The sequence below is a fragment of the Oncorhynchus nerka genome, linkage group LG6 (assembly GCF_034236695.1).
Source record: "Oncorhynchus nerka isolate Pitt River linkage group LG6, Oner_Uvic_2.0, whole genome shotgun sequence".
Classification (NCBI taxonomy): domain Eukaryota; kingdom Metazoa; phylum Chordata; class Actinopteri; order Salmoniformes; family Salmonidae; genus Oncorhynchus; species Oncorhynchus nerka.
In genome coordinates, this window is record NC_088401.1 from 76483300 (window position 1) to 76494828 (window position 11529).

General features: G+C 39.6%; 1 protein-coding gene across 3 annotated transcripts in view; it reads left to right on the forward strand.

Annotated features, from left to right (window-relative positions):
• LOC115126521 (SH3 domain and tetratricopeptide repeat-containing protein 2-like) overlaps positions 1–11529 on the forward strand; it is a 78532-nt gene that overhangs the window by 43013 nt on the left and 23990 nt on the right. For all 3 annotated transcript variants that reach the window (XM_065019878.1, XM_065019876.1, XM_065019877.1), the window contains one exon: positions 9189–9325. In XM_065019878.1, coding sequence (XP_064875950.1) covers positions 9189–9325 — 137 coding nt within the window. The remainder of the gene's footprint in view (positions 1–9188; positions 9326–11529) is intronic.

The following is an 11529-nucleotide window of genomic DNA, read 5'->3' on the forward strand; positions in this document are numbered from 1 at the left end:
CTATACATAACATCATTACAATACCAAACCACTGTGAGGGCTATACATAACATCATTACAATACCAAACCACTGTGAGGGCTATACATAACATCATTACAATACCAAACCACTGTGAGGGCTATACATAACATCATTACAATACCAAACCACTGTGAGGGCTATACATAACATCATTACAATACCAAACCACTGTGAGGGCTATACATAACATCATTACAATACCAAACCACTGTGAGGGCTATACATAACATCATTACAATACCAAACCACTGTGAGGGCTATACATAACATCATTACAATACCAAACCACTGTGAGGGCATCATACAATACCAAACATACAACATCATTACAATACCAAACCACTGTGAGGGCTATACATAACATCATTACAATACCAAACCACTGTGAGGGCTATACATAACATCATTACAATACCAAACCAGGGCTATACATAACATCATTACAATACCAAACCACTGTGAGGGCTATACATAACATCATTACAATACCAAACCACTCTGAGGGCTATACATAACATCATTACAATACCAAACCACTGTGAGGGCTATACATAACATCATTACAATACCAAAACATCATTATCAATACCAAACCACTCTGAGGGCTATACATAACATCATTACAATACCAAACCACTGTGAGGGCTATACATAACATCATTACAATACCAAACCACTCTGAGGGCTATACATAACATCATTACAATACCAAACCACTGTGAGGGCTATACATAACATCATTACAATACCAAACCACTGTGAGGGCTATACATAACATCATTACAATACCAAACCACTGTGAGGGCTATACATAACATCATTACAATACCAAACCACTGTGAGGGCTATACATAACATCATTACAATACCAAACCACTGTGAGGGCTATACATAACATCATTACAATACCAAACCACTCTGAGGGCTATACATAACATCATTACAATACCAAACCACTGTGAGGGCTATACATAACATCATTACAATACCAAACCACTGTGAGGGCTATACATAACATCATTACAATACCAAACCACTCTGAGGGCTATACATAACATCATTACAATACCAAACCACTGTGAGGGCTATACATAACATCATTACAATACCAAACCACTGTGAGGGCTATACATAACATCATTACAATACCAAACCACTCTGAGGGCTATACATAACATCATTACAATACCAAACCACTGTGAGGGCTATACATAACATCATTACAATACCAAACCACTGTGAGGGCTATACATAACATCATTACAATACCAAACCACTCTGAGGGCTATACATAACATCATTACAATACCAAACCACTCTGAGGGCTATACATAACATCATTACAATACCAAACCACTCTGAGGGCTATACATAACATCATTACAATACCAAACCACTCTGAGGGCTATACATAACATCACATCATTACAATACCAAACCACTCTGAGGGCTATACATAACATCATTACAATACCAAACCACTGTGAGGGCTATACATAACATCATTACAATACCAAACCACTGTGAGGGCTATACATAACATCATTACAATACCAAACCACTGTGAGGGCTATACATAACATCATTACAATACCAAACCACTGTGAGGGCTATACATAACATCATTACAATACCAAACCACTGTAAGGGCTATACATAACATCATTACAATACCAAACCACTGTGAGGGCTATACATAACATTACAACATCATTACAATACCAAACCACTGTGAGGGCTATACATAACATCATTACAATACCAAACCACTCTGAGGGCTATACATAACATCATTACAATACCAAACCACTGTGAGGGCTATAGATAACATCATTACAATACCAAACCACTGTGAGGGCTATACATAACATCATTACAATACCAAACCACTCTGAGGGCTATACATAACATCATTACAATACCAAACCACTGTGAGGGCTATACATAACATCATTACAATACCAAACCACTGTAAGGGCTATACATAACATCATTACAATACCAAAAACCACTGTGAGGGCTATACATAACATCATTACAATACCAAACCACTGTGAGGGCTATACATAAACATCAATACCAAACCATTAGGGCTATACATATAATAAGGGCTATACATAACATCATTACAATACCAAACCACTCTGAGGGCTATACATAACATCATTACAATACCAAACCACTGTGAGGGCTATACATAACATCATTACAATACCAAACCACTGTGAGGGCTATACATAACATCATTACAATACCAAACCACTGTGAGGGCTATACATAACATCATTACAATACCAAACCACTGTGAGGGCTATACATAACATCATTACAATACCAAACCACTGTGAGGGCTATACATAACATCATTACAATACCAAACCACTGTGAGGGCTATACATAACATCATTACAATACCAAACTACATGAGGGCTATACATCACATCATTACAATACCAAACCACTGTGAGGGCTATACATAACATCATTACAATACCAAACCATTGTGAGGGCTATACATAACATCATTACAATACCAAACTACTGTGAGGGCTATACATAACATCATTACAATACCAAACCACTGTGAGGGCTATACATAACATCATTACAATACCAAACCATTGTGAGGGCTATACATAACATCATTACAATACCAAACCACTGTGAGGGCTATACATAACATCATTACAATACCAAACCACTGTGAGGGCTATACATAACATCATTACAATACCAAACTACATGAGGGCTATACATAACATCATTACAATACCAAACCACTGTGAGGGCTATACATAACATCATTACAATACCAAACCATTGTGAGGGCTATACATAACATCATTACAATACCAAACCACTGTGAGGGCTATACATAACATCATTACAATACCAAACCACTCTGAGGGCTATACATAACATCATTACAATACCAAACCACTGTGAGGGCTATACATAACATCATTACAATACCAACCCACTGTGAGGGCTATAATAACATCATTACAATACCAAACCACTCTGAGGGCTATACATAACATCATTACAATACCAAACTACATGAGGGCTATACATCACATCATTACAATACCAAACCACTCTGAGGGCTATACATAACATCATTACAATACCAAACCACTGTGAGGGCTATACATAACATCATTACAATACCAAACCACTGTGAGGGCTATACATAACATCATTACAATACCAAACCACTGTGAGGGCTATACATAACATCATTACAATACCAAACCACTGTGAGGGCTATATCATAACAAATCATTACAATACCAAACCACTGTGAGGGCTATACATAACATCATTACAATACCAAACTACACTGAGGGCTATACATAACATCATTACAATACCAAACCACTGTGAGGGCTATACATAACATCATTACAATACCAAACCACTCTGGGGGCTATACATAACATCATTACAATACCAAACTACTCTGAGGGCTATACATAACATCATTACAATACCAAACCACTGTGGTGGCTATACATAACATCATTACAATACCAAACCACTGTGAGGGCTATACATAACATCATTACAATACCAACCCACTGTGAGGGCTATACATAACATCATTACAATACCAAACCACTCTGAGGGCTATACATAACATCATTACAATACCAAACCACTCTGAGGGCTATACATAACATCATTACAATACCAAACTACATGAGGGCTATACATCACATCATTACAATACCAAACCACTCTGAGGGCTATACATAACATCATTACAATACCAAACCACTCTGAGGGCTACCAAATACATGAGGGCTATACAACATCATTACAATACCAAACCACTATGAGGGCTATACATAACATCATTACAATACCAAACCACTGTGAGGGCTATACATAACATCATTACAATACCAAACCACTGTGAGGGCTATAGATAACATCATTACAATACCAAACCACTGTGAGGGCTATACATAACATCATTACAATACCAAACCACTGTAAGGGCTATACATAACATCATTACAATACCAAACCACTGTGAGGGCTATACATAACATTACAACATCATTACAATACCAAACCACTGTGAGGGCTATACATAACATCATTACAATACCAAACCACTCTGAGGGCTATACATAACATCATTACAATACCAAACCACTGTGAGGGCTATACATAACATCATTACAATACCAAACCACTGTGAGGGCTATACATAACATCATTACAATACCAAACCACTCTGAGGGCTATACATAACATCATTACAATACCAAACCACTGTGAGGGCTATACATAACATCATTACAATACCAAACCACTGTAAGGGCTATACATAACATCATTACAATACCAAACCACTGTGAGGGCTATACATAACATCATTACAATACCAAACCACTGTGAGGGCTATACATAACATCATTACAATACCAAACCACTGTGAGGGCTATACATAACATCATTACAATACCAAACCACTGTGAGGGCTAACATCATACAATACCAAACATCATTACAATACCAAACCACTCTGAGGGCTATACATAACATCATTACAATACCAAACCACTGTGAGGGCTATACATAACATCATTACAATACCAAACTACATGAGTGCTATACATCACATCATTACAATACCAAACCACTGTGAGGGCTATACATAACATCATTACAATACCAAACCATTGTGAGGGCTATTCATAACATCATTACAATACCAAACTACTGTGAGGGCTATACATAACATCATTACAATACCAAACCACTGTGAGGGCTATACATAACATCATTACAATACCAAACCATTGTGAGGGCTATACATAACATCATTACAATACCAAACCACTGTGAGGGCTATACATAACATCATTACAATACCAAACCACTCTGAGGGCTATACATAACATCATTACAATACCAAACCACTGTGAGGGCTATACATAACATCATTACAATACCAAACTACATGAGTGCTATACATCACATCATTACAATACCAAACCACTGTGAGGGCTATACATAACATCATTACAATACCAAACTACATGAGGGCTATACATAACATCATTACAATACCAAACTACTGTGAGGGCTATACATAACATCATTACAATACCAAACCACTCTGAGGGCTATACATAACATCATTACAATACCAAACCACTGTGAGGGCTATACATAACATCATTACAATACCAACCCACTGTGAGGGCTATAGATAACATCATTACAATACCCAACCACTCTGAGGGCTATAGATAACATCATTACAATACCAAACTACATGAGGGCTATACATCACATCATTACAATACCAAACCACTCTGAGGGCTATACATAACATCATTACAATACCAAACTACTCTGAGGGCTATACATAACATCATTACAATACCAAACCACTGTGAGGGCTATACATAACATCATTACAATACCAAACCACTGTGAGGGCTATACATAACATCATTACAATACCAAACCATTGTGAGGGCTATTCATAACATCATTACAATACCAAACTACTGTGAGGGCTATACATAACATCATTACAATACCAAACCACTGTGAGGGCTATACATAACATCATTACAATACCAAACCATTGTGAGGGCTATACATAACATCATTACAATACCAAACCACTGTGAGGGCTATACATAACATCATTACAATACCAAACCACTGTGAGGGCTATACATAACATCATTACAATACCAAACTACATGAGGGCTATACATAACATCATTACAATACCAAACTACTGTGAGGGCTATACATAACATCATTACAATACCAAACCACTCTGAGGGCTATACATAACATCATTACAATACCAAACCACTCTGAGGGCTATACATAACATCATTACAATACCAAACCACTGTGAGGGCTATACATAACATCATTACAATACCAACCCACTGTGAGGGCTATAGATAACATCATTACAATACCCAACCACTCTGAGGGCTATAGATAACATCATTACAATACCAAACTACATGAGGGCTATACATCACATCATTACAATACCAAACCACTCTGAGGGCTATACATAACATCATTACAATACCAAACTACTCTGAGGGCTATACATAACATCATTACAATACCAAACCACTGTGAGGGCTATACATAACATCATTACAATACCAAACCACTGTGAGGGCTATACATAACATCATTACAATACCAAACCACTCTGAGGGCTATACATAACATCATTACAATACCAAACCACTGTGAGGGCTATACATAACATCATTACAATACCAAACCACTGTGAGGGCTATACATAACATCATTACAATACCAAACTACTCTGAGGGCTATACATAACATCATTACAATACCAAACCACTGTGAGGGCTATACATAACATCATTACAATACCAAACCACTGTGAGGGCTATACATAACATCATTACAATACCAAACCACTGTGAGGGCTATACATAACATTACAACATCATTACAATACCAAACCACTGTGAGGGCTATACATAACATCATTACAATACCAAACCACTGTGAGGGCTATACATAACATCATTACAATACCAAACCACTGTGAGGGCTATACATAACATCATTACAATACCAAACCACTGTGAGGGCTATACATAACATCATTACAATACCAAACCACTGTGAGGGCTATACATAACATCATTACAATACCAAACCACTGTGAGGGCTATACATAACATCATTACAATACCAAACCACTGTAAGGGCTATACATAACATCATTACAATACCAAACCACTGTGAGGGCTATACATAACATCATTACAATACCAAACCACTCTGAGGGCTATACATAACATCATTACAATACCAAACTACTCTGAGGGCTATACATAACATCATTACAATACCAAACCACTGTGAGGGCTATACATAACATCATTACAATACCAAACCACTGTGAGGGCTATACATAACATCATTACAATACCAAACCACTGTGAGGGCTATACATAACATCATTACAATACCAAACTACTGTGAGGGCTATACATAACATCATTACAATACCAACCCACTGTGAGGGCTATACATAACATCATTACAATACCAAACTACATGAGGGCTATACATAACATCATTACAATACCAAACTACATGAGGGCTATACATAACAACATTACAATACCAACCCACTGCTGAGGGCTATACATAACATCATTACAATACCAACCCACTGTGAGGGCTATACATAACATCATTACAATACCAAACCACTGTGAGGGCTATACATAACATCATTACAATACCAACCCACTGTGAGGGCTATACATAACATCATTACAATACCAAACCACTGTGAGGGTTATACATAACAACATTACAATACCAAACCACTCTGAGGGCTATACATAACATCATTACAATACCAAACCACTCTGAGGGCTATACATAACATCATTACAATACCAAACCACTGTGAGGGCTATACATAACATCATTACAATACCAAACCACTGTGAGGGCTATACATAACATCATTACAATACCAAACTACATGAGGGCTATACATCACATCATTACAATACCAAACCACTGTGAGGGCTATACATAACATTATAACATCATTACAATACCAAACCACTGTGAGGGCTATACATAACATCATTACAATACCAAACCACTGTGAGGGCTATACATTACATCATTACAATACCAAACCACTGTGAGGGCTATACATAACATCATTACAATACCAAACCACTGTGAGGGCTATACATAACATCATTACAATACCAAACCACTGTGAGGGCTATACATAACATCATTACAATACCAAACCACTCTGAGGGCTATACATAACATCATTACAATACCAAACTACATGAGGGCTATAGATGACATCATTACAATACCAAACCACTGTGAGGGCTATACATAACATCATTACAATACCAAACTACTCTGAGGGCTATACATCACATCATTACAATACCAAACTACATGAGGGCTATAGATGACATCATTACAATACCAAACCACTGTGAGGGCTATACATAACATCATTACAATACCAAACCACTGTGAGGGCTATACATAACATCATTACAATACCAAACTACATGAGGGCTATACATAACATCATTACAATACCAAACCACTCTGAGGGCTATACATAACATCATTACAATACCAAACCACTCTGAGGGCTATACATAACATCATTACAATACCAAACCACTGTGAGGGCTATACATAACATCATTACAATACCAAACCACTGTGAGGGCTATACATAACATCATTATGGATGGAGGGATAGAGGGATGGAGGGATGGAGGTGTAAAGAGATGGGCTGCGATGGAGGGATGGAGGGATGGAGGGACGGAGGTGTAAAGAGATGGGCTGCGATGGAGGGATGGAGGGATGGAGGTGTAAAGAGATGGGCTGCGATGGATGGATGGAGGGATAGAGGGATAGAGGGATGGAGGGATGGAGGGATGGAGGGATAGAGGGATGGAGGGATGGAGGTGTAAAGAAATGGGCTGCGATGGAGGTATGGAGGTATGGAGGGATAGAGGTGTAAAGAGATGGGCTGCGATGGAGGGATGGAGGAATGGAGGGATGGAGGTGTAAAGAGATGGGCTGCGATGGAGGGATGGAGGTGTAAAGAGATGGGCTGCGATGGAGCGATGGAGGGATGGAGGGATAGAGGTGTAAAGAGATGGGCTGCGATGGAGGGATGGAGGTGTAAAGAGATGGGCTGCGATGGAGGGATGGAGGTGTAAATTGAGATGGGCTGCGATGGAGGGATGGAGGTGTAAAGAGATGGGCTGCGATGGAGGGATGGAGGTGTAAAGAGATGGGCTGCGATGGAGCGATGGAGGGATGGAGGGATAGAGGTGTAAAGAGATGGGCTGCGATGGAGGGATGGAGGTGTAAAGAGATGGGCTGCGATGGAGCGATGGAGGGATGGAGGGATGGAGGTGTAAAGAGATGGGCTGCGATGGAGGGATGGAGGGATGGAGGGATGGAGGGATGAAGGTGTAAAGAGATGGGCTGCGATGGAGGGATGGAGGGATGGAGGGGTGGTTGAGATCAGAGTCATGTGGGTGATAATGCTTTCTCTGTCTCTCTCCCCCTCCCTCTCTCTGCCCTCTCTCGCTCTCTCTTCCTCCCTCTCAGAGATGGACAACTTGTGTTTCTGAGTGAGGAGGAACGTGTGTCTCTGTCCCAGGTTAACCCCTGCAGTACTGAGCCCAGAGACAGTGACCTCCTAGAGAGACTCTTCTCCTCTGACATCAGTACTGTCTACAGACTAGGTAGGGGGAGGATCACTCAGTCTATACGGTATAGGGAATTAATGAGTTCTGTCAGACTACTGTAGGTAGAGAACCACTGTGTTTTACTGAGTAATGTCAGACTACTGTAGGTAGAGAACCACTGTGTTTTACTGAGTACTGTCAGACTACTGTAGGTAGGGAACCACTGTGTTTACTGAGTAATGTCAGACTACTGTAGGTAGGGAACCACTGTGTTTTACTAAGTACTTTCAGACTACTGTAGGTAGGGAACCACTGTGTTTTACTGAGTAATGTCAGACTACTGTAGGTAGGGAACCACTGTGTTTTACTGAGTAATGTCAGACTACTGTTGGTAGGGAACCACTGTGTTTTACTGAATACTATCAGACTACTGTAGGTAGGGAACCACTGTGTTTTACTAAGTACTTTCAGACTACTGTAGGTAGAGAACCACTGTGTTTTACTAAGTACTTTCAGACTACTGTAGGTAGAGAACCACTGTGTTTTACTGAATACTATCAGACTACTGTAGGTAGAGAACCACTGTGTTTTACTGAGTAATGTCAGACTACTGTAGGTAGGGAACCACTGTGTTTTACTGAGTACTGTCAGACTACTGTAGGTAGGGAACCACTGTGTTTTACTGAGTAATGTCAGACTACTGTAGGTAGGGAACCACTGTGTTTTACTGAGTAATGTCAGACTACTGTAGGTAGGGAACCACTGTGTTTTACTGAGTAATGTCAGACTACTGTAGGTAGGGAACCACTGTGTTTTACTGAGTAATGTCAGACTACTGTAGGTAGGGAACCACTGTGTTTTACTGAGTACTATCAGACTACTGTAGGTAGAGAACCACTGTGTTTTACTGGGGCGGCAGCGTAGCCTAGTGGTTAGAGCGTTGGACTAGTAACCGGAAGGTTGCAAGTTCAAACCCCCGAGCTGACAAGGTACAAATCTGTCGTTCTGCCCCTGAACAGGCAGTTAACCCACTGTTCCTAGGCCGTCATTGAAAATAAGAATTTGTTCTTACTGAGTAATGTCAGACTACTGTAGGTAGGGAACCACTGTGTTTTACTGAGTAATGTCAGACTACTGTAGGTAGGGAACCACTGTGTTTTACTGAGTAATGTCAGACTACTGTAGGTAGGGAACCACTGTGTTTTACTGAGTAATGTCAGACTACTGTAGGTAGAGAACCACTGTGTTTTACTGAGTACTGTCAGACTACTGTAGGTAGGGAACCACTGTGTTTACTGAGTAATGTCAGACTACTGTAGGTAGGGAACCACTGTGTTTTACTAAGTACTTTCAGACTACTGTAGGTAGGGAACCACTGTGTTTTACTAAGTACTTTCAGACTACTGTAGGTAGAGAACCACTGTGTTTTACTAAGTACTTTCAGACTACTGTAGGTAGAGAACCACTGTGTTTTACTGAATACTATCAGACTACTGTAGGTAGAGAACCACTGTGTTTTACTGAGTAATGTCAGACTACTGTAGGTAGGGAACCACTGTGTTTTACTGAGTACTGTCAGACTACTGTAGGTAGGGAACCACTGTGTTTTACTGAGTAATGTCAGACTACTGTAGGTAGGGAATCACTGTGTTTTACTGAGTAATGTCAGACTACTGTAGGTAGGGAACCACTGTGTTTTACTGAGTAATGTCAGACTACTGTAGGTAGGGAACCACTGTGTTTTACTGAGTAATGTCAGACTACTGTAGGTAGGGAACCACTGTGTTTTACTGAGTACTATCAGACTACTGCAGGTAGAGAACCACTGTGTTTTACTGAGTAATGTCAGACTACTGTAGGTAGGGAACCACTGTGTTTACTGAGTAATGTCAGACTACTGTAGGTAGGGAACCACTGTGTTTTACTGAGTAATGTCAGACTACTGCAGGTAGGGAACCACTGTGTTTTACTGAGTAATGTCAGACTACTGCAGGTAGGGAACCACTGTGTTTTACTGAGTAATGTCAGACTACTGCAGGTAGGGAACCACTGTGTTTTACTGAGTAATGTCAGACTACTGCAGGTAGGGAACCACTGTGTTTTACTGAGTAATGTCAGACTACTGCAGGTAGAGAACCACTGTGTTTTACTGAATACTATCAGACTACTGCAGGTAGAGAACCACTGTGTTTTACTGAGTACTATCAGACTACTGTAGGTAGGGAACCACTGTGTTTTACTGAGTAATGTCAGACTACTGC